This window comes from Chrysochloris asiatica, unplaced genomic scaffold (assembly GCF_000296735.1).
Source record: "Chrysochloris asiatica unplaced genomic scaffold, ChrAsi1.0 scaffold00078, whole genome shotgun sequence".
Classification (NCBI taxonomy): Eukaryota; Metazoa; Chordata; class Mammalia; order Afrosoricida; family Chrysochloridae; genus Chrysochloris; species Chrysochloris asiatica.
In genome coordinates this window covers 5,811,084-5,836,056 of record NW_006408596.1, presented here as the reverse complement: position 1 = coordinate 5,836,056, position 24,973 = coordinate 5,811,084, and the positions used below count along the sequence as shown (strand labels likewise).

The window sequence follows — 24,973 nt, the reverse complement described above, 5'->3', positions numbered from 1 at the left end:
GGCAGGCTTGCAGCGCATACCCTTTGGTTGATTGATGATGCATGGAGTGGATTGTAACTATGGCAATAAAACGATATGATAGGATGAATGTAAAGCTAATGTTCTCCCATATAAACTATCACATAATTCACAATAAAACATTTTAAAAATTTAAGATCTATAGAATCCATGTCTTATCTGCATTTAATTTCATTCTCACAACTATCATGAGGATATACCAATTTTATGCAATGATTAGTTCAAGGTCACACAACTGATCCATTAGGGGCAGGAACTATGTTGATCTTATTCACCCTGTGTGCCAGCACATTAACAGTGCCTCAGCTCTTAGCAAACATTTGTGAAAGGAAGCGATGGGGTCAGGACAAGAAGCCAGATCTGTCCACCCGCGGCGCTTAACCCGCTGCCCGCCCATTACGTCAGAAAGCTGGCAATCCAGTTCCTCCTCTCGCGGGGCCCCTTGAGAAGCGACTTGATCTATCTAAGCCTCACTTTCTAAAGGTAAAACTGGGCTGCAAACACGCCGGAGAACTCGTGGAGCCGGGGCCCTCTTACCCCCCCAGCTCAGGTGGGCTGAGGGCAATGCCTCTAGGGCAGGCAGAGGTTAACTCGCATCTGGGGGGAAAACCCACCGCTCCAGGCGTTACGCTCTGCAACTTTAGAGAGACCCCAGTGAAGGGCTCACGCTCACCGCCACCGCGCTGGTCACGTGGTCGCTGACCCGCCCAATCGGGACGCGTGATTGCGCGCGTGCGTGCCCTCACGGGTCACGACGGCAGCCGAGAGGCGGAAGTGGAAGAGGTTGTGGCTCGAAGGGACGCGCGAGGAGCTGCTGCTGCTGTGGCGGCGGCAGCGGCGCTGAGGCGGTGGCGGCGTTGCCGTCCCCGGGCCGCTCGGCCTCTCGGCTCGCCCCTCAGCCCCACCTGAGCCCGCCGGGGCCTGCGGCGGCCAGCACTTGCCCTATGAGTGTGTCACTGGTTGTCATCCGACTGGAGCTCGCGGAACACTCGCCCATTCCCGCCGGCTTCGGCTTCATCGCCGCGGGTGAGTCCGCCCCGGCCTCGTCGTGTTACCTGAAGGTCGCTCTTGTGCCGGAGGACTCCCCCTCCCCAAGCACGGACCCGGACCAAAGCTACGGAAGGCTGTGATCTCAGGGAGAAGCAGAGCCGTAACTGGATTGTTCTATCCCATCCCTCCTGAGGCCTTACCTTGTGTCACCTCTGGAAACTCCTACCCGGCTCCTCGCTCCCTCTTCCCTCCCATGGGCGCTCTGCTACTACCCGGCGTCTCCTGTCCGCCTGGTTAGAGTCGAGTGTGTAATAATGGTCTCGCTTGCCCTCCTGTGGGTGCTTGAAGGCAGGAACGGGATTTAATGAAATTGTGTGGAAGAATGCCCATTTAGGGTGCCCTGTAGCCGTAGTGCTTATTTCGACTAAAACTTTGTTGTTGTTGTTGTTAAGTGCCGTAGAGTCAGTTCCGACCCATAGCGACCCTGTACAGGGTTTCCGAGGGTGTAAATCTTTACGGGAGTGGAAAGCCTCATCTTTCTCACGTCCTATATCCCACCACTGTACTCAACACTTAAGGAGCATGAGCATTTTCTTTGTTAATCATCTTTGCAAGAGCCCAGGACGGTAGATGGGTGGTATACCCCTTTTACACGTTGGGAAACTGAGGCCCAGTGATCAAATGACTTGCTCAGCGTTAGTGGTATAGCTGGGATTCTAAAACTCGGCGAGCTAGACTGGGAGCATCATGGAGGAATGTAGCTATGAATCAGCTCCTTGGATAGCAAATAATGATCCTCAAGTAGCAGTCACGCAGGAAGCATGCATTGACTGCTGGTGCCCGGAGCCGAGGTTGTGTGCAGAGTCAGGCGTGGGCCCTACTTTAGTGACACCGGCAGTTCTGTGAGGGAGACAGATGAATGACACAGTTAGAGAACATACTTGGAAATCCAATTGTGGGAAGTGATGAAGGGGGAAAGGCAAAGCGGTGTGGAGGACTACTACATAGGAATTTGTTTGGATTGTTTTGGGGAGGGGAGCTGGGTCAGCTAGGGAAGATGTTATGGGAAACTGGAGGTGCAAATTGAAGACTGAATGTCACTATATGGGTTCAGAGCATCTTCCAAAGGCTAAAAATTACCTCTGCATTTTCAAAGTCAAGTAAATGGATGTTAGCCACATATCGACATCTCTGTGGGTCAGACTTGGGGGCAGGCAGCAGAGATAAAAAGGAGACCTGTGGGCTAATGCGTCAGATTGCAAAGTCATTTGAACTGCAACGTCAGTGGTTCAAGCTCACCAGCTGCTCCTTGAAACTCCTATACAGGGTCGCTATGGGTTGGAATCAACTTGATGGCACTTAACATCAACAACAATCTATGGATCCATCAAAAATGGAGAAGAAAAAAAATGGAGAGTTTTTCTCAGGCATTAATCATTGATGTCTTCTTTAGCTGGGGAAATGTCTGATGAGGAGATCAAAAAGAAGACACTAGCTTCAGCCGTTGCCTGTTTAGAAGGGAAGTCACCAGGGGAGAAAGCTGCAATCATCCATCAGCATCTTGGCCGTCGAGAAATGACAGATATGATCATTGAAACCATGAAGTCCAACTCAGGTATGCTTCCTAAAACCCTAGACACTCTTTAGGAATATGACCTCTTGGATACTTGTTTTGTATGTGTTATTTAATAAGCCCATAATTTTGACCTCTAGCATACTTTTATCTTTCACTGCCTGAGTACCTTCCATAAGATTATCAAACTACATTTCAACTTCTCCAAATATTTCTTTTTCTTTTTTTAGAACTATTTATTGTGATTTATGTGAAAATTGACAGAAAAAATGGGTTTTCCATTCAACAATTGATACACATTTTGATTCATGACCTTGATTGCAAATCCCTCAATATAACATTATTCTTCCCACTTCCTTTCTGTGTTTACTGTTTCCATTTGTCCTTACCTATCCCTTCCTTCCTTCCCTCTGAATGTAGCCCTGGTAGAATAGTAGATTACGAACTGGGCTGCTAACCACTAGGTCATTAGTTTGAAACTACCAGCGATTTTGCAGGAGAAAGAGGAGATTTTCTGCTCCTGTAAAGATTTACAGCCTCGGAAACCCTGTCCAGGGTCACTATGAGTCGGTGCTGACTTGATGGCACAGAGCACCACTTCCTGCTTTCTGAGTTTTGGTGGTGCTGGTATTGCCGTAGAGCCGGTTCCGACTCATAGCGAGGCTGTATAGGGTTTCTGAGGCTGTACATCTTTATGGGAGCAGAAAGCCTCCACTTTCTCCCATGGAATAGCTGGTAGTTTCTAACTGCTGACCTTGAGCTTAGCAGCCCGCCTTAGCCCTAGGCAAATGCTGTCCTTTGTTCTCATAGGGCTGGTGGTTCTAGGGAGTGCTTACCTTCTTGGTGGTTTTGCTCAGCTTCTTGGCCTGTCTGTTGTGTAGCTAAAAGTTGAGCCATCGGAGTGGCTTAAAGGGTGACAAAGAGTCATTGTCTCTGGGATTCTACCAGTCTCTATCAAACCAGCAAGCCTAGACCTTTTTAAATTATTGTTATTTTGTATTTTGTTCTACATTTTTCATCCACTCTATAGGACCTCCCATTGTGACACTTTTCAGAGTGGTTAGCTGTGGCAGCTGGACAACATCTTCTGCTCTGAGAGTCATGGAAGCTGAGGTTCACAAAGTTCATTATCCCTGTGGACTGTCTCCAAGCATCTTTGATTTTCTTCACTCTTCTTGTTTCCAGTCCAGTATTTCTTCTGAATGAATCCTAACAAGCTGCCATCTCTCTGTTCAGTGGGAGAGAGTTGCTTAGCACAGAGATCAGTGGCAGATCACGAAGTGATTCCAGATAAGCTTGTTCCTCCACAGGGCCCACCAGCTTTGTCAATCCATGGGGCTGGATGTATACTGCTTTTCTGGAGCTGCAGTGGTCAGAACTGGTCAGTTTAGTTTCAGACCGAATTGCCCCAAGTGTTCACCTCATTTGGGAGTGTATGCCCATTGTAAGCGCCATCCCTAAGTTTCTGAGAGTTGACAAGCTATTTACAGGGCAAAGAGAGATTTCAAGTTGAAATGCCCTCCCCAAAGTCGACTGGTCTGTGAATATAGTTCTTACTGTGGTACATTACAGTTTTCTTTGGTAAATTTGTTCCTCCAGACTTGAAATTTTCCTATCAGTTTGTAATCTGCTCATTTTTTATTTGTAAAAGATGAACTAAAAGCTACAATGGAAGAAGAAAAGTCTTCAGAAGCATCCCGCACTGCACAGAAAAGTAGAGATCCAAGTAAAGAATGTATAAACGCTGCTCCTGATTCTCCATCTAAACAGCTTCCAGACCAGATTTCATTCTTCAGTGGAAACCCATCAGTTGAAATAGTTCATGGTATTATGCATCTTTACAAGACAAAGTAAGAAAATCTTTAATTTCCTTTGGGTTGGTTGATTTTTTGATAGGGTAGAAAAAAAGTCTCTTGCCCTGAATAGAAGTGGATATTTTAAGTTTCAAAAGAATAATGTTTTTGTGTGTTAGAGAAGTCTTAGATGTACTGCTTAGAAAAGAAATACACGTAGACATGTTGAAGGAGGATACCAAAGAATGTTTCCTTAGCAGTGGGCATGGAAGGTGATTGGAGGATTGAAGATAAAAGAGAAAAATTCTAGATGACCCATAGCATCATTGTAGTTTGATATTCCCAATAAATCTCTACTAGAGAAGTACAAACAAGTCAGGTAACTGCTTACAGTTTGTTGCCTTTCTGCTCTTTTCTGTGGTGCCAGCAAAGGCTGCTAGAGGTTACAGGGAAGGAATCCTTTGACTAGATCATTGACAAGCAGGGCTGTCAGCTCTTTAGATGATTTGTGGTTGATGTATTAAAGGCTATTCTTGCCTGAGCGTGCTTGCCTGATCCCTACTGGGAAAACAGTGACGATCCAGGTAGCCATTTTGGATCACAGCTGTTGAAGTGGGAGCTTTTTCTGCATGCTCTGATTCACCCATGCTACCAAGCAATACTGTACCTTCAGAAGCACAGCCTCATGGATTAGGCTTCTTTTTCCAGTATCTAGAGCTTGTTTCTAGACCCTTTGAGGGAAATCCGTAGCTACACTTGTGCCTCTACGTTAGCTAGTGACGTCCTATTACTCAAGAAGTAATGAGAGTGTGGTAGAAACCACAATTTATGAGATGTGAGAGGGCTCCAAAAAGTTTTTTGTAGAAAAATTTTATTATCTTTCAGTTCCATTTTTCCACAATTGAAAAACAACGACAATAAACTAATGAGAATGGGAAATAAACCAATGAGCATATTCCTAATGTTTATTTATAATTATAACAAACCTTTTCAGCTGAGGGTTTAAAATTCTAATTGGGGGCAGGGGATGTAAAGTAGAACATTTTAAAGCTTACCACAAGCTCCATTACGGATATATCTAAGGGACTTGGCATTCACCCTTCTAATGTGTATGTTCAAGTGAAGTAAACTGTTTGACTTGACTTGTGAACTGTGATACATTTTATTTGTGTCCTATTCTGTTGGGCATAAAAAAAAAGCTGTGTAAGTAGTGTTTTGCTGAACTAACCATGCCTCATCTACTCAAGACAGTCTCATTGTTGTCTGATTAGTAAGATGACCTCCTTAAAAGAAGATGTGAGGCGCAGCGCTCTGCTGTGTATTCTCACTGTCCCGGCTACAATGACCAGTCATGACCTTATGAAGTTTGTCGCCCCATTTAATGAAGTCATTGAACAAATGAAAATCATCAGAGACTCTACTCCCAATCAATATATGGTGCTGATAAAGTTTAGTGCACAGGTAAAAGTTAAGATATTAAAAATCGCTTTGCCACAGAAACTCTGTTTTTGAAACTGTGATAATATCTCTGTGTGATTTTACCACGTTTGACACTTAAGATTCTGGACGTGTGTGTCTTCTAGGGTATCCTCATTGTAGATGTGTTTCTGAAGTCATTAACCAAGCCATATTTGTAATCATACCCACGTTATTGTGTGCCATTGAGTTGGTTCCGACTCACAGCAACCCTGTATAGGGTTTCTAAGGCTGTAAATCTTTATTGGAGCAGAAAGTCTCATTTTTCTATTGAATAATACCCACACTTTTTTATAAATCAGTTTGGGTGTGAAATCCAGTTTGTTTGTTTGTTTTACTTAGTAGTAGCTATTCCAGAAGAGCAATAGTTGCCAAACTTTGTGGATTCCATGATGTATTATTCGCCATTATAACATTCACCTTGTACCCCTACTTTCCCTATGGCACATCTAAAAAATAAATCTCTTGTGTGTGTCTATTTTTTTTTATATTATTATTGCTATTAGTATGTTGATGGACCCAAGGGATTTTGTGACGTTCCTTGAAATATTAGATTGTTGTTGTTAACTGCTGTCGAGTCAGTTCTGACTCAAAACGTCCCTGTGTAGGATTTCTGAGGAGTGACTAGTGAGTTTGAACCACCGACCATGTGGTTCAAAGCAACCTTGCAGTCCTGTGCTTGTTCTCCAGCACCACACAAGTAAATATTAGATATACTTCAAAATTCTGATTGGAAATCACTGTTACAGAAAGATAGTAGCATCGAAAGAATGGTGGTGCTTTCAGTTGTTAACAGTGCTTGTGCACTGTAACATACTTTGAAGTGGGAAGATTTTGCCATATGCTGAATTTCATTTATTGCATTAAGCGGCACTTTCCCACAGCCTCAATTATAAATACTTTAGAAAAGTATTCTTTTGGGTTTGCATACTTATCCTTTTTGAGTATATATGATTTCATAAGAATGTAAAAATGAGGTATGCTTTAGGAATAATCCTAATGATTTCTTAATAACTCCCCATTCTTTAGGTTTCATTCATTTTGGTTTTTTAAAAAAATATCCTATTGTATTTTTGTATTGAGATTTCATTTGGTTTTGAAATGCAGTGCAGCTTGGTCAAAATTACTTCTGTCTCATCTCACTTCATTCAAAACAGCCTTCCTGAATTTGTCCTAGATAAATAGTTCCAAGTTGCTGATTGACAGAACACTGGGCATGCCTTCTGGACCATTAGTCATGGCCTTTTTGACTGGCCACTAAGATTTGTGGGTAAAAGGGAACATGTGATTACACTTGCCGCCTCCTCCTTCCTCTACAGAAATCCAGAGCAGACTGCAAACCTTTGGACAGAGGGCAGAAGCAAAGAAAAATGAAAATTGGATTATATCTGTGCCTCTTCCATAGGTCCCAGAGAAGAGATCATTATTATGAAGCTCTGTGTACGCAGTTCTCTGTTTATCCTTTACTGAGTTCCCCCACCATTGAGGGGAACATTTAAACGGGGTTCGGCTCCTGTAGACTTAGACTTCTTATCTTGGCGTGGAAAACAGAAATGCACTTGAAAACTTTCCACTGACCATCAGAAGGCCTTCCAAGATCATTGAGGAACTTTGCCAATAATGGGCAAGTGGTGCCTGAACTCTTTTCAGATCAAATCACTTGTAGTAGTGAGGACAGTGATAGTTTACCTAACCTGGTGTGAGGCTTGAACTTGTTCATTAATACTGAGCTGTAATTAGGAGAGTAGACGTATTAGCGTCTGACTGCTGAGCCCTAACTAGATGGCAGGCCCTGTGCTAAGTGCTTTTCAGGCATTAGCTCGCTGTATCCTCTCAACAATGCTATGAGACAATATAATTGAGGAAACTGGGGCACATATAAGCTCAGTCATTTGCCCAAAGCTGCGCGGCTAATGTGTCCGAGCTGGAGTTCATGTCTAGGCTGCTTGGCTCCAGTGCCTGGCCTGCTAGCCATATTCTTCTTTCTTTTCCTCATCTGATAATTTTTTAAGAACTTCTAGACTTTCTCTGAATCTTTTATAATCATTTAACTTTTTGTTGGTCTTAGGTTTATGCTTGAGGTCATAGAAACATGTGTGCTTACAGACTTGTTTTGTGGCCGTCAGAAAACTTGGTTTTTTAAGTATAGAACACACAGAAGCTGTGGGGTTCAGTTCAGTAAACCGGCGGAAGTCAGAACTTGTGCAAGGCAGAAACATAGCAGATATTTCTCACTAAAAGGAGCAAGACAAGTGGTAAGATTGCACCCCATCAAAGGCAGAAAATTCAAGGCTGTCCCATCATTCCGCCTCTCACAGATTTCACTGTAGTTCATGGGGACAAAAAATGGCATGTAACTTCTTAAGTGAGTATGTAACTTCCCTGGCATGTCTTGGACAGGCTAGGAGACATATCTTAAGAAGTAAAATAAGTTTTCACTATACACGGGTGCTTCCAAAAGTTCATGGGAAAATTACATTTTTCCATTCAATTTTTCATGAGCTTTTGTAAGTCTTCTCACCTTGATCACAGTGACAGTGAAAAAATCGGGATCATAATGGATTGTTTGATTTTTCTCCGTTCATCTTAAAAAGAGAACAAATAAAGGAACTGCTGGCAGGCAGGAAACAACAACAAAAGCTGAGTTTCCTTCAGTTTTTGTAGGAACATTGTAGATAAAAGACAAACTTTAGGCTTTCATCATTTTCTGTAATTTGTGCCGTTCTGTCCTCTTGAAGCATAGCGCAGTGCCTGACACACATGGGGTGCTCAGTGTATGTTTTAATAAATGAAGTTAAATTTCTAGTACCAAGGAGTTTAGAAAAGAGATCAATCGCTTCAAATTGGAGAATTGAAACTGTTGGTTAATTTTCTCATTTCAGAAACATGCATATCATTGGTATTGATAAATATGACCCCCTGAGAAAGGACTACTATGACTGGTGTCGAGTACTGCCTTCATCTGAGGGAGCCTGGGTGCTTCCAATTGGTCCCTTCAGTCTGTGAATCCATTTGCCTACTGAACTGCTTTATCAGCCAAAAACATTTCAAGAAAAACCTACTGCCCTTGAAATATGTGGAGTGCCATTTGAGGTTTCCTCTTTTTTTGTAATTTTGTCTGTCGTCCAGTCAATTCCAACTCATAGTAACCCTGTATAGGATTTCCAAGAGCTGTTGGTGGTTGAATTGCTGACCTTGTGGTTAGTATTTATCCTACAGTTCCACACCAGGGAAATTTATAGCAGAAAAAATTATTATTTGGCAGCTGGTTTTTAACATTTGAATGAAGAAAATGCACTGTATGCAATACACAAATTGTTTCCCAAAGGACAGGCCCTCCCTACCTGTCAGCCCAGTGAAAACTACCTTCCGAATCCACTACTTCCTCAGCAGCATGGCTCACTTGGTCATGTTGCTAAGTGCCATTGAATTGGTTTCGACTCAGCAACTCTTTATAGGGTTTTCAAGATGCTGCTGGTGGGTTTGAATTAGCAGTCTAGTGCTGATCCTGTAGCGCCACCCCAGGACTCTTAGCTCATATTCAGAAAGCATAAATAATCAAGAATCCACGTTTGAATGATTTCATCAGAGTGGAGTTGCAAACTGCTGAGACATTTCTGGAGGTTGTAAGACTGAGAAGCTCTGGGAGGGTAGAGAATCAGTACTGTTGTATCTGATGCAACCTGGTTCCCTTCCTAGTGGTTGCTAATGGGACTTGTCCTTTTACAGAATACACCCAGAAGGGAGTTGTGTAGGCAGGTTGGTAGGACCAAAACACAACTTCTATGTGTGGGCTAATGCCCAGGTGGGAGTGAAATCCAAACAAGCCTTGGCCTCCCAACTGCTGCCTCCAAAATGTGGAATTCGTGGAACTATTTTTTGTAGCTTTCTACAACTCTTGCCTAGAAGATTGGAGTTACCTGTGTCCATATTCACTGTGGGTTAAATGTTGTGCTGCTAACCAGAAAGTCAGTGGTTCAAACCCACCAGGAGGAGCAAGATGAGGCAGTCTGCTCCCATAAAGATTTACAGTCTCAGAAATGCAAGACCTGTAGGGTCACTGTGAGTTGGAATCACTATGAGTGGTAGTGGGTATATTCACAAATGCACTCACGTCTCTGAAGTTTTACCTACCACCAGCTGTTTTCCACTGTTTCATCTCTCTTTAACCCCAGAGAACTAGATAGGAACACCTTGGACCTCATGACTTCGGCTGGTTTGCTTTCAGTATTGGACACTAGGTTTTTGGTTAAAACTTGATGGGACCCTTGTCTGTCTATCATACAGTACTATTATTGTCGAGTTATTGAAGAGACAGAGTGGCTTTTTACTCGTGCCAGTGGTACTGGCCTTTATTTTTTTCTGACAGTGGTGCTGACATTTTGGTAAAAAGAGCCTTTCTCCTACAGTCATCAGTTATGATTTGGTGCCAAGCTTTGCAAAAAATGAGTGTTTACTGTTCAGTTGCTGTGAAAGTGCTGACTCAAGACGGAAAACGGATAGTGAGGGAAATGTTGACTGTTGCTAGTTGAATATTAAAAGTGTACTAGCCGTCAGCTTATTGCCTCAGGTGAAACCTCCATAGCCCAGGAAGCTTGGTAGAGATGTAGGCTTTTGACATGCACAGTCCAATCAACCAGGGAACCTGCATCTGTACTTGTTCCTTTTGGCGGTTGCTTGTGTTTCCTCAATTAAAAATTTGAAAGCTGATGAGAAATAAGTGAAGCCATGCATCTTGAATATAAAGCAAGTTTCTTTTAAGGATCTCTCCCAATTTAGTTTTTCTTTTCTTCATTGATGTACATAGGCTGATGCAGATAGTTTTTACATGGCATGCAATGGCCGCCAGTTTAACTCCATAGAAGATGATGTTTGCCAGCTGGTCTACGTGGAAAGAGCTGAAGTGCTGAAATCTGAAGATGTAAGTGGGAATGACTTTTATATTTGATTTAAATGTATCAAAATGGTGCAGAATGCAGTGTCTGTTTTAATAGTATTTGTGGAAATGTCCAGAATAGGCCAGTCCATAGAGACAGAAAATGGATTCACAGATGCCTGGGAACCAGACAGTGGTAAGTAACTGCTAACAAACAGTGCAGAACTTTTTTTGGGGTGCTGGAAATGTTAAAAAATTAGGAGTGATGGTTGCACAACTTTCTGAATATACTAAAAAAGAAACAGAACATACTATCTGCGTTATTGAAACTGAGTGATCAGTATTCCAGATTAGAGCTAAAAAAGCTGTTTTTGATTTTGATTTCAATATCAATCCTTAGTGCCCTTCCTAATTCTTGTGAATGTGCTTAGCTGCTGCCCTGCATGGAAACCTTTCCTATAGTATGTGCTCCATTGAGTCAGTCTACGGACAGCTCACTTCCATTTTTAGATTACTTACATCAGCTTGATGGAAATACAGTCTTGGTTAGACTGTTCTGTTGTTGTGGTTGTTGTATAGGAGTTGATTCTGACACTTTAATGACAGAGTAGAACTGCCCCACAGGCTTTCCTAGGAGCCCATCACCAGGTCTTTCTCCTCTGGAGCACTATTGATATATGAAGTACTGTCAAGTTGATTCTGACTGACAGCGACCCTGTCTAGGGTTCTCAAGGAGGGGCTGGTGGATTTGAACTGCCGACCTTAGTATTAGCAGTGCTTATCCTACAGTGGCAGCCCTGGTGTGGTGCTGTGGGTTAATGCGTTGGACTGCAAAGTCATTTGAACCACAGAGTCAGCGGATCAAGCTCACCAGTCGCTCCTCAGAAACCCTATACAGGGTTGCTATGGGTCAGAACCTACTCGACGACACTTAACAACAATCCTACAGTGCCACAGTAGGTAGGTTCAAACTCAGTTCGTAGCTAAGTACGTGACCGTTGTGCCACCAGGACTCTTTGCTCTGTCCTTGTTGTTAAGTGCCGATGAGTCAATTCTGGCTTATAGCCACGCTGGGTAGAGTTTCTGAGGCTTTTTTTTTTTTTTTTTTAAGTCTGCGGGAGCAGAAAGCCTCATATTTCTCCTTTGGAGCAGCTGGTAGGCTTGAATTGCCTATCTTGTGGTTTATAGTCCAGTACTTATTCTATTGAGGAAATACACTCCCTGTTCTCTCCTTAGATTAGGTAAAATACAATGTAATGCATGCTACACTTGGGCTCCCTTTTGCCCAGTGCTGTGCTAGGTAGGCCTTACTTTGAGCAATTCTTCTTTGGTGAGCTTGACTTCTTTAGAGAGTTCTTGGAAATGTCTAGTCCTCAGGGACTGCCTTGGATGCCTTCCCCAGCTTCACCTAAGTGTCAGGTGAGACATTGCTGTCTTTGGAATGTCTTTCCTGACCACCTGGAGCAGATGATGTGCCCTGCTTCACATGTAGCTTACAACTACAAGTGGTCTTCTTTTTTTATCATTTAATTTTTGTCCCTATACTCTAGGCCCTCAGATGTTTGGGGCTGAAATGTTTTCTTCACCCTTGTTGCACATGTAGACCACAGCCTGACACATAGCAGGAATTCAGCGAGTATTTTTGAATGAGTAAATACAGAAAATCAGTGTTATAGATACTGTTGTGTTAAGTTATCATTAACTCTGTGAAAAAATATTTCAGAACCATTCCTGTTTGCTGTTTTTATTTCTTTGTATTCTTCTATAGATGCTTAGCATGAGAGCAAGGAGTATGGTCACATTTTACAGTTAGTTAGCTCTTCACATTTGACAACAGTCTTTCTTCTCAATATCAGCCTCTTGAGGGCAGGGCTCTTGTCTGTTCTGTTCACTATCTGCATAGCAGCGGAAATACAGGGTTGCACAGTCAGTATTTGGTGAATGAATGAGGGGGATGAAATATTACCAGTTTAAATGATGTAGAGAGAGTCATAACGTTGAAACCACCTTGCCAGTAGTCAGAGAGCTACAGGGATTCACTCCCTTGTTTGAAAAAAAGAACTCAGAGCTGGGGTATGAGGAATGCAGCTGACAGGCGGTGTGTCCCTGTAGGGTGCCAGCCTCCCGGTAATGGACCTGACCGAGCTCCCCAAGTGCACAGTGTGCCTGGAGCGTATGGACGAGTCTGTGAACGGCATCCTCACCACATTGTGTAACCACAGCTTCCACAGCCAGTGTCTGCAGCGCTGGGACGACACGACGTGAGTGCAGAGGCTCCACGGAGCCCATTGCTACCCTTCCCCGGGCTGAAAGATACCCCTACCAGATGTGAACCATCGCAAGTAGTTAGCTGTGTAAACATGGGCGCAATGCGGTGGTGGTCCCATGGCAAAGCCTGTTTTTTCCGCAGTCTACACAGTGTCTGCAGCCTTGGACCAGTCCCTTTCAGTGTGCTTACTCTGAGTCCTTGAGGAATTTTCTAGAGCCATATGAGTTATTCTTTCCTTCTAAGCACCAAGAGTAGAAGGGAAAAAAACAAACAGCCTAGCCTTGAGGTTGGTGTGTTCAAACCAGATCTCCACCTGAAATCTCATTTATCACCTCTGCTCGATGTCTGCCATTACCTTTGGCTTTTTTATCACCTGGATTGCAGTAAATGGAGCCTTAGTGATATAATAGGTTAAGTGTTGCCGTACTAATTGCAAGGGTAGTGGTTCAAATCCACCAGCTGCTCTGCACGAGAAAGATGAAGCTGTCTGCTCCTGGGAAGAGTTGTAGTCCTAGAAACCCTATAAAGGGTCCCTGTGAGTCAGAATCAACTTGGTGATAGCAGTGGGTTTGAGTTGGTTTCCACTGCAGCAACCTAACGCTGCCATTTGTCCAGGCTGTTGATGGCACAGTGGCCAGTCATCACCTTGTAAGAGGTACATACCTGTAGTGGTCAGCTTCGCAATTCAGTCAAGTCCTTGTTGGGAGGGACACATTGCTACAGATAGTGCAGACGCAGCCTGTGCCCTGTTTGTTTAAATCCAGAGTAGTTGCTCCCTTTGCAGACTGCACTGTTAAGACTCAGACACCAAGCTTTCCCTAACCCCAGGAAAGATGAGGAAGCAAATCATCAAATGGGAAATTGCAGCCCTGACAGTCCTGGCATGCAGTGCTATAATTGGAGGCCTAGCCAGGATGGTCTGAGAAGTGGCCGTTGGGTCTTTGAGCTGAGGAAGATGAGGAGTTACCCAGGTGGAGGAGATGCCAGGCAGGGTGGGAAGGGTAAGAACATTCCACAGCCCAGAAGTACTGAGGAGTGGAAGGTCACAGGAATCTCTTCTCAACTCACAAGTGTATCGTCCGCTGGGAGAAGAATACCTGCTCTGAGAGTGGGAATTGGTATGTTCCCTTGTTTACTGCTGGGTTCCTTACAACTGGCGTGAGCCCTTTGACATAGTGGGAACACAATAAATACATAAACTTTGGTGTCATGGAGCATGCTTACTTCATTGGGCAAGACATGCCTCAGTCCCCAAAAGTCCTCAGCCAGTCAGCTCTAGAGCTCTTTAGAGAATCATCCAGGTTTAAAATTGCTGTGAACAAAGCCACTTTGAGACGTTGTGTGCTGTGTCAAGTGCTCAGCACCATTCTGGATGCTTCTCTGCTGCGGTCACTCTAATTCTAGCTTCTGTAGAGGTGAATTTACAGAGCCAGAGCATTTTTAAGTTGGACATTTCTCCAGAGACCATCTTGTCTAGCCTCCTCAGTTTACAGGGGAGAAAACTTAAGTTGGCTCAGAGAGGTGAGATTACTGTACAGAGGACCAGAACCGAACTACAAGGTCTCTATGAGTCTGACTTGACTTGACAGAAGTGGATTTGGTACATAAGATGCAAGGCCTAGCATCTGTACTCAGAAGCACACAGTTGATTTAGCAAGTGGGTTTTGAGCCTGTATGTGTGGATTAGGGTTAGTGCTTGGTTTAAGGTGAAGAATTAAGCACAGATCCTCCTCAGGGAAATCCGTCACTAAATCTGTAAAATCACACACAGGCCGTGAGGTCGAGGTTGGAAGATTTAGAGATGAAAGTTGCCAGGAGGGCTGCAGTCAGAGCCAGCACTGGTACTGGGTCTTGAGGGGTGGTTTTACCCACCAGTGGAGATGTCAGGGAAGGGCATCCTGGGAGGGTTTCTCCCAAAACCTCTTTGGGAAATTAAAAATTCAGACTTATTCTTAGAGGTGAGGGTTATTGTTGTTAAGTGCCATCCAGTTGGTTCCAACCCAGAGCGAGCCTGTATAGGGTTTTCAAGGAGTGGCTGGTGAGCTTGAACTGCCAACTTATGGTTCAAACTGACTTTGTGATCCAGCACATTAACCTCCAGTGCCACTTGAGGACTCCAGGAGACAGGTAGATAGATGGTATATACTAGAGTCCTAATTGTATCATGGAGTCCCGGTGTGGCGCTGTGGGTTAATGTGCCCTACAGCAAAGCCATTGGAACTGCAAGATTGGCAGTTCAAGCTCACCAGTTGCTCCTTGGAAACCCTGTACAGGGTCGCTATGGGTCGGAGTCGTCTCGATGGCACTTAACGACAACAATTGTATCTTGCAAATAGATTTATTTTTTAGTTTGGTCCCTTCTTTTTGTTCTCAGGATCAGATATATGTGTCAGAGAGATCATACTAGCACTGTGTGGAGAATTTGATTTTAGACTCAGTTTGTTGTTTTCTTAACCAGACACAGAGAAGGGGTGACACAGAGTCCCCACCTTGGACGAGATTCCTTGCCACTTGCTAGCTGCCATCTTTGCCTATCTTTTGAGCTTATGGTCTATTCTTTTGATGTGTTTTTTTTTTTAAAAAAGAAATATAGCCTTCTCATTGGAAATATAGATAGAACTTCCTCACCTGTGACAAGAACCCAGTGTTCTCAACTGGACAAAAAACTGAACTGATACTGGCTGTGTCTTGAGCATCATTTTTTTTCTGGGTGTCAATTCAGGTAGCTGCAGCTCTTTAGTTATAGCCCACTTTCTATTGATTTTGCTCAAAAATGAAACAAAATACAGACTCAGTGTCATTAAGTGAATTCTGATCCACAGCAGTCCTGTAGGACAGAGTAGAACTGCCCCATAGTGATTCCAAGACTGTAAATCTTTAAGGGAGCAGACAGCCCCATCTTTTTCCCACAGAGCAGCTATTAGGTTCAAACCCCCAACCTTTTGGTTAGCAACCGAGCACTTTACCCACTGCAGCACCATCTGACAAAATTATTCATGGCTAATATTAGCATTACTTTGTATTGCGTATAACAGAAAGCGATTAATGGATTTCCAGTGCCATTTTTATTCGTTTTTTGTTTTTTTGTTTTTTTTTTAATAAATCAGAAGCTTGAGTGCTTATACAGTATTGGTATCTTTACTGTGTCATAAAATGTCATGCGTATTTCTGGAAGTACAGTAGCAGTTGTTTTAGTTTGTCTTTTTAAAAGTTTGATCAAATTTACTACATACTTCATTTCCAACTCTAAAGCACAACCTTTAGAGGACAGGACACCTTTTGACTGATTGACACCTTTGGGAAATGTGGATAGGGTAGTGGTTTGAAGTGAAATCATCTTTTGGATAACCATATATGAAACAATTTCTCAAGTCCCTCAGTCTAACCTCTAAATAATTGAGCTGTTTGATTATTTAAGTGTTAGGAAGGAGAGAAAGGGCATGAGGCCATGTAAGATTTCTCATTTCCTCTGCTTTTACCAACATATTTTAATTTTGTTGAAGAATAATTTCAAAATGTGTTGTCTTTTGAATGACATTTTGAGTTATAATCAACTTAAAAAGAACGTGTAAGAGAAGAGAAATGCCAAGCTCAGGCTTTGACTGCTGGGCTCTGTGACAGCTGTCTCGTGTATTTAATTGATACCATTGTCTTCTGGTGTCCTGCTAGGTGTCCCGTTTGCCGGTACTGTCAGACGCCAGAGCCAGTCGAAGAGAATAAGTGTTTTGAGTGTGGTGTTCAGGAAGTAAGTAATGGGTGCAGGAAAAGCACAATGAACACAGCTTCCATTGTCTGGGGTTCTTCTTCTGCCTAACGTGGCTTAACATTCTTTCAGATTCTTACCTGGCAGGAATTTGTCATTTTTTTCGTCTAGGATCAGGCAAGAAATAGGAATGCCCAAATAATTGTACTTCTAAGAAAAGTATTTTAGCCATTTATTCTTTGTTCCTTTTAAAGGCCTCGACTTTGATTGATAAATTGTGAATACTTTTCTTACTATTTACACAAAGCACCTTAGAAATCAGTAAGAAAATTATTTGCCCATAAAATGTCCTTGATTGTTGTACTTGAAAGATGCTTTTATTCATCACACTTGTAGAAGCAGCAAGAAGTCTGTCTCAGGCCCCTCCCCACCCTAAGTGGGCCCAGTCTTATATTATCACTGAATTAATTGAGATCTCACCTTCCTCTTGGCAGAACCTTTGGATTTGTCTAATATGTGGCCACATAGGCTGTGGGCGGTATGTGAGTCGACATGCCTATAAGCACTTTGAGGAAACCCAGCACACATATGCCATGCAGCTCACCAACCATCGCGTCTGGGACTATGCTGGAGGTGAACACCGCCCTCGCTCGCTTGCTAATTCGGAGCCATTCTGTGTGGCAGCTTCTCCTTCGGAACTCTCCACTTTCCCTCACAGTGTGAAATGTCTCGTCTTCCTGACAGCTGTGGCAAATGCCAATTCTCACAGTGCCCCTGAGGGCACTCTTACCCATGAATGGCCTGAATCACACACTATAAAGAAAGTTCATTCTTCCACTTTTGCCCGCTTGCTTGCTCGCTCTCTTTCTCTCTTTAAAATTCAAGTGATTTAGCTCACTTTTAAAGAAATACTGCCAAGGCATTTAATTTCGATCTATAGACACAAAAGTTTTGTCCAAGTTAAACACGTATGGAGACCCTTTTCATTCTGAAGAAACAACTTTTTGGTTGACTCATTCTTTTCTTTAGATAATTATGTCCATCGACTGGTTGCAAGTAAAACAGATGGAAAAATTGTACAATATGAATGTGAAGGTGATACTTGCCAGGAAGAGAAAATAGATGCCTTACAGTTAGAGGTAAGTTATTGTAGTCATCGCTAATACCTATTTCTAGGTCGTAGGCTTTTTTACTCTTCTAATTTGACAGGTTGTTTGGGCTTTTAAGTTTTCCACATAGCCATGAACAGACTTTTTAAATTCTACCATTGCTGCGAATGGTTATTAAGATGCTTTCATTCTCAAGTTCTGTTTTGAAAGTCAAGTTTCACTGTGCTTTACTGTTTTCAGTGTGGTGGTCCAGGTTGTCTCAAGTTCAGGATTATGTTTGTTATTTGTAGGTTCAATAATACTAGAAGCTAAGAATAGTCTTCGTGGTGGCATCACCTTGTACTTGTTGGTGCTGTCCAGGGGATGCTGACTCATCATGACTCTGTAGGACAAAGGAGAACTGCCCCTTAGGGCTTTCAAGGCTATAATCTTTATATCTTTTCTCCTACAGAGCCACTGGGGGGTTTGAACTGCCAGCCTTTCAGTTTCATAATCAAACACTTATGTGTTGCTCCACCATCCTAACATCTTATTTGTTGTTACTAAGGGTCACTGAGTTAATTCTGACACATAGCAACCCTGTACAGGGTTTCCAAGGACTAGCTGGTGAGTTTGAACCACCAACCTTGTGGTTAATAGTCCACTGCTTATCTTACAGTGCCAAACCAACACTCCTAGCATCACATTAGCATGTGGAAATTGATCAGGCTTGGTATAAATGAGGAAAACCCACTAGCATCATTCCATGCCCATGGAGCTTTTATATTTTGGGCTACCATTTTATAAATTGAGGCTTATATACTCAAGAAAAAATTTCAGTTGTCAAAAACTTCACCTTGCTTAGATCCACAGTCAACATTCTTGAAAAGCTGCAGTCAGGATGTCAAACAACATATTGCATAAGGCAAATCTGCTGCACAAGACCATTTTAAAGTGTTCAAGAACAAAGATACCAGTTTGAGGACTAAGGTGCACCTGACCCAAGCCATGATATTTTCAGTAACCTCATATGCATGTGAAATTGGACAATGAATAAGAAAGAGCAGAAAATCATTGATGAATTTGAATTATGGTGTTTGAGAAGAAATTATTAAAAGTACCAAAAGAACAAACAAATCTATCTTGGAAGAATTGCAGCCAGAATGCTCCTTAGAAGACAGGATGACCAAACTTAAGACATGTTATTAGGAGGCACCAGTCCCTGGAGAGAAGGGCATTAAGCTTGGTAAAATGGAGGGTCAGCAAAAAAGAAGCACCCCCCTCTCCCCTGCAATGAGATGGATTGGAGCAGCAGTGAGCTCAAGTGTAACAATTGTGAGGATGGGCAGGACCAGGCAGTGTTTGGTACTGTTGTGTATAAGGTCGCTATGACTCGGTGGCACCTAACAACAATGTACTCAAAGTAGGAGCTCTGGTGGTACAGTAGTTAAGCAGCACTTGTCTGCTATCTAAAGGATCCGAGATTCAAACCCACCTGCGGCTCTGTGGTAGAAAAGACCTAGTGATCTACTCTCAAAAGGTCATAGTTTTAAGAAAACCCAGAGGGCAGCTCTGCTCTGTCTTGTAGGCCTATAGAACGAACAGTCAGCACAGTCATCAGAATATATAGGAACTTGATGACACACAGCAACAGTATTGCTCAAAAGTATACATTGTATGACTGGGAGACACAAAGCAATTTTGAGTATTCATATGCTTGGAGGAATGACCAAATTTAACGTAATTTTATTTTTCTCCAAAGATGATAATAGTTCATGTTTTATGTTAATGAAAGGAGAATTTAACATGAGTCCTATTTTATGTGAAACTTAAAAAGAAATTTTAAAAACAAATACCTTAGCCTTAGGAGAAAATGGACATTTGAAAACTTGTTCACCTCAGAACTCTTGATGTGATAAAACCCAAAAACTCTTTGGCACTGAGTCAAATCCAACTCATAGTAACCCTGTATTGTTGTTGTGAAGTGCCATTGAGTCGGTTCCAACCCATAGCGACCTTGTATAGGGTTTCCGAGGAGCACCTGGTGAACTTGAACAACCGACCTTGCAGTTCAAACGGCTTTGCAGTCTGACATATTAACCCACAGCGCCACCCCAGGACTCTATAGCAACCCTATAGGGCAGAGTAAAACTGCTCCTTGGGGTTTCGGAGACTGTAAATGTGTATGGGAGCAGCCAGCCTCATCTTTTTCCCAAGGAGTGGCTGGTGAGTGTGAACTGCCGAAAATGTGGTTAGCAGCTCAACACTTAACCTATTGTGCCAACAGGGCTTAAAATAAGACTGATGTTATTATTAATAAATTATTGTGTTGAAAGGAAGAAAGCTCAAACCCTTTATGTTTTCAGAATAAGTGCTCTTCCATGTTAATTGTAACATTTTGTTTTTCATCCACTAGGTGCTGTGGGATAACTCACCAGCCTTTCCTGGGAATCCCTATACAGGGTCGCTATGGGTAGAAAAGGACTCAGTGGCACTTAACAACAACAACAGCTACCTATGGAGGGTGCCTAATGGTCAGCTTGCCCGTTCCTGGTGTTGGGGACGCAGCACTGAGAACTCCCTCGTAGCGCACAGACTCCAGTAGCACCCAGCTTCTTCTAATTGTGCTTTCTCTAATGTGCTTTCTGTCTCTCTCTAGCCCTCTAGAATGTTCTTTTTTGTTATCTTAAGTGCCATGGAGTTGGTTCCAACTCGGAGCAACCCTGTCTAGGATTTCTGAGGCTTTTTCAATCTTCATGGAAACCGAAGCCTCATCTTTCTCCCACTGAATGGTTGGTGGGCTCAAACCAGTAACCTTGTGGTTCAGAGTCCAGGGCTCGTCGTCTGGAGCCACTGTACTCCTGGTAGCATGTTTAGAGCTCCTCTTGTCTCCTGAAACACAGCTGTGGACTTGCCACTCCTTAGGCTTGACTCCTCTGCCAACGTTTCCCAGTGTAATAGTTCAAAGCCTTCTCACTCGGTCCCAGTGTGTCTCTTTTTTTCACCATGCCCTACCTTCGAGCCTCACTGGTCTTTGTCATCTCCACAGATAACGATCATTCATAACTTGCTTCTGGATCCTGGAGTTCTTTTCTGACTCCTCATCCTGTTTGTCAGGAGCCCTCTCAAATGTTACCTTCTTTCAGAAATCCAGCCAGATCCTACTGTCATAAGCCGTCTGTCCTGTCCGTCTAGCTACCCAACTCTGACAGTCATTTGTGTGCTCATGTAGCAAAACATTTCTTGACTTCCACCATGTGCCAGGCAGTGGGGAGATGGGATAGAAACATGATTCTCGCTGTGAAGGCATTCACTGTCTAATCAAGGTGGCACACTGGTAAACCAATGAGTAGATGGTGGTGTCCAAAGTGTTGTTTGTGGTGGACAAGGTGTTGGGGAGCTAAGAAGTGATAGGATGGACGGGAACAGCCTCCTTGGGGCGAGTAGAAGAATGGTTGGTGTGAGTTGCACTTCAGTGATAACATTTGTGCTTTTCTGGTCTGCCGGCACAGATTCAGTTTTTTTTAATGATTGCTTCTCCTCCGCTAGATCCTGGTGGTGGTGGTGGTTATGTACCGTGGAGTCGGTTCCGACTTACAGTGACCCTGTACAGGGTTTCCAAGGCTATAAGTCTTTACAGGAGCAGAAAGCCTCATCTTTCTCCCGCGAAACAGCTGGTAGTTTTGAACTGCTGGCCTTGCAGCCTGATTCGTAACTGCTACCGTATGCCAGGAATTCAGGAGTGGAACTGTCGTCTCTGTGTTCCTCCTGACCCAGCGTGTGCTGCTTAGAGTAGAAGAGGGTGTCATATATACTCTGATGACTGTACTTACTGTTCTCTAGATCTTTAATCTGATTATTGTTAGTGCCGTCCAGTTGGTTCCGACTATAGCCCCTGTATCGGGTTTCCAAGAAACAGTTAGTGGCTTAAACCACCAAATTTGCAGTTAGCAATTCAGTGCTTATCCTACAGCGCCACACCAGGACTCCTTAAAGAGCCTGTTTTAATTGCATTTCAGAGACAACAGTGACTGACATCCTGGTGTTTGTTTCTTCTGTTTATAGTATTCCTATTTACTAACCAGCCAGCTAGAATCTCAGAGAATCTACTGGGAAAACAAGATTGTCCGAATAGAGAAGGACACAGCGGAGGAGGTAAGTCTCTGTTGGTGACGGTGCTGGTGCTGAATGCCAGAGCCAGGGATGCTAATGTTGAGCAGGAAAGGCAGCATGCAGCAGAAAAGCCATGTTAGAGTCTGCCCCCTCCAAGCTCATGTACAGTAGAGAACTGTTTTGATTCGAAAAAGAAATTTTGGATTTGAAGGCTTGAGGGTTTTGAGGTTTGTTTGTTTGAATATCAAGCAGATTTTCTAGGACGTTGTATAGTCCCATTAAAAATATATATACATATATATATATATATACTTAAGAGTTTGTACTTTGAGTCAACCAGTCGTTTTATCCACTTTGGAAACAGCCACTCTGAGGAGCTCACTGTGGGCTTCTGAGAGGCATCAAGGTACTGTTGAGCTGCTCTCTCCTGGAGGACATGATGTCCAGAAGAGCTAATGATTCACTGGCTGTCACCCTGGTGATGACCAATAGACTCTATTGGTCCAGGGCAGTGGTTTCCAAGTGTCAATAAGAGAATCCTTTAAGAGAGATGCCATTCGTCATTCCCCCAGATAAAAGAGAGAAGTACTAAGACTTTAGAGTCCTGGTGTGGCACGGTAGGATAATGCATTGAACCAAAAAGTTGTTTGAACTGCAAGGTGCGTGGTTCAGACTTACCTACCAGCTGCTCCTTGGAAACCCTCTACATGGTTGCTATGAGTCAGAACCAAGTGTGTGGCATTTAACAACAAAAACAACGTGACTTTGGTGGAGGGTCCAGAGATTGACTCACTTGGGTTTCCCCTTGTCTGTGGCGTGTCCAAGGAACCCTTAGCGTTCCAAAGAAGATAGTATGAGAACCAGCAAGCTATAAAATCCTCCAAGAGTTTGTGTATAATTAGAGTTCGAAGAACCATTCTTACAACCTGTGGACTGTTTCTAATTAATTGCTTCCCTTGGTCTGAAGGCCTTTTTAAATATGAAAAATGCTTGTTTTAGTATCTTTGTGAGTTCTCACCAATATCTGGACCTTTGGTTTAGACTTGGTAAACCAAAATAAACCTTGCCCTCAAGTCGATTCCACTGACTACCTTAGAGACAGAGTAGAATTGCTCCATAGGGTTTTTGAGACTGTAAATCTTTATTGGGAACAGACAGCCACATTTTTGTCTCTTGGTATAGTGGGTAGGTTCAAACTGCTGAACTTTCCATTAGCAGATGCTTAACATACTGTCCCAGTAGCCAGGATTGACCTGGAGCATGGTGGACAACGCCCAGGCTCTCTTAATGCCAGGCTCAGGGTGACCAGCTCCCTTGAGCCTAAAATGAGGATGCATTATCTGTTGACATCAGGGCTTCCCACCAGCTTCACAGTGACCTTCAGTGAAAAGTTCTCGATAAAATTGTTACAAAAACTTTCCAAGCAATGGAAGTGCCTTTCCAAAGACTTGAGGGTCGCATGCCTTGGGGCTATGCAGGGGGCTTGATTGGAGTGCCTTTGGGGAAAGGGTCTCACTGGACCCTTTGCCTACCCATTGCCTAAGGTAAGTGGTTAAGTTATAAAATCTTTACAGCAGACTTAGGAGAATTCTGGAAAGCTAAGCTCAGTATTCTTTCTGCACTTGAATGTTTTGAGGATTAACTGTATTTCCTCAATTTGCAAGACAAGAGGCAGGAAACTAAAACCAAAAGCCAAACCCACTGTGTCAAGTCAATTCCAAATCATAGCAACCCTAATAGGACACAGTAGAGTTGCCCCATAGGGTTTCCAAGACTCTCATCTTTATGGAAGCAGACTGCCACATTCTTCTCCCTGGAAGCAATTGGTGGATTTGGACTGCCTACCATTCAGTTGCCAGCCAAGCACTATAACCACTGCACAACCATCGGCTGCACAGGGAAGCTACAACTGTAAAATGCCTAGTTACTTTTCTGTAGGAATGAAACGGAGGCTAGGGCACATAAAGCTCTAAGTGCTTAAAATGATGCAAGCCTTTGCCTCCTGCAGTGAAAGCTCATGGGGAGGATAATAACTGACCTGGGTTTCACTGTAGACAATCTCATTCATGAGTCTCCCGAGAAGTATGAGGAAGGGTGCTGGCTCACTGTGAAATTCGTGGTACATCTGCTGCTGTTGCTCCCTTAGTTCCTTAGGTGGTGCCTTGATTATGGTATGTGAGACTCGCTCCTTTTAAAGGGTCTTTGATTTTATGGAGCCACGTACATGTAATAGGTGGGCAGTACAAATGAATTCCCCTAAAGATACAGCTTTTTCCTGAGGAATGCTAACTTCACTTAAATCAGCATTTTTCCAGCTGCGGATTGTGAAATGAATTTGGTGGATCATAACTGGCATTTTTATAAATAGGAGTTTTGTTAAATAGCAGAGTTTATCATATTTAAAGTTTTGTAAAACTCAGTACGTGTGTACTGGGTATTTCTTAAACTGTAAGTTAATGGTTAGAAATGCATCTAAAAACAATTTAAATAATTATAACATTTGTCTATTGCAATATTAAAAACATTTTTTGTTTATTTTGTCTGATTTAAATGTATTTGGTTTAAATATCTTTACTGACCAGAACATACGTGGGAACTTCAAAAAGTTCACAGAAAAATACCTTTATTCTTTAGTTCCATTTTTCCACAAATTTTTTGAAGCTCCTTTGTACAATTTCGTTTCTTCTGATAGTAATTTCAGCTCTTCCATGAGAGTTAGGAGGAAAAGTCAGTGGCTCTCTCGTGTCCTCTTCTTTCCAAGCCATCTTAAGCAGGGCAGACTCACAGCGATCTTGATTTGGGATGTAGGTGAGGTTTTAGAAGTCTCCCTTTGCTTGCATGTTCTTCTAGCTTTATGAAGCGGGCTATACAAAGAAATATCAATGGAGAAAAGATTGAAGTTGTCAAGGACTTCATTCTTCTTGGATCAATTATCAACACTCGCGGAAGTAGCAGTCAAGAGATCAGACGACGTACTGCACTGGGCAAATCTGCTGCACAGGAACTTTGCAGAGTTCCTGTGCAGAGCAGAGATGTCAGCTTGAGGACTAGGGTGCGCCTGACCCAGGCAGGCC

The 24,973-nt window shown here is 43.0% G+C and overlaps 1 protein-coding gene across 1 annotated transcript in view; it reads left to right on the top strand.

Annotated features, from left to right (window-relative positions):
- The first annotated feature begins 776 nt into the window (after positions 1-776).
- BRAP (BRCA1 associated protein) overlaps positions 777-24,973 on the top strand; it is a 33,905-nt gene continuing 9,708 nt past the window's right edge. Inside the window, exons 1-10 of the mRNA XM_006865426.1 lie at positions 777-1,044; positions 2,462-2,623; positions 4,233-4,431; positions 5,646-5,835; positions 10,658-10,771; positions 12,839-12,987; positions 16,665-16,740; positions 17,193-17,331; positions 17,728-17,837; positions 21,852-21,941. Of these exons, the coding sequence (XP_006865488.1) occupies positions 963-1,044; positions 2,462-2,623; positions 4,233-4,431; positions 5,646-5,835; positions 10,658-10,771; positions 12,839-12,987; positions 16,665-16,740; positions 17,193-17,331; positions 17,728-17,837; positions 21,852-21,941 (1,311 nt within the window). The 5' untranslated portion in view covers positions 777-962. The remainder of the gene's footprint in view (positions 1,045-2,461; positions 2,624-4,232; positions 4,432-5,645; positions 5,836-10,657; positions 10,772-12,838; positions 12,988-16,664; positions 16,741-17,192; positions 17,332-17,727; positions 17,838-21,851; positions 21,942-24,973) is intronic.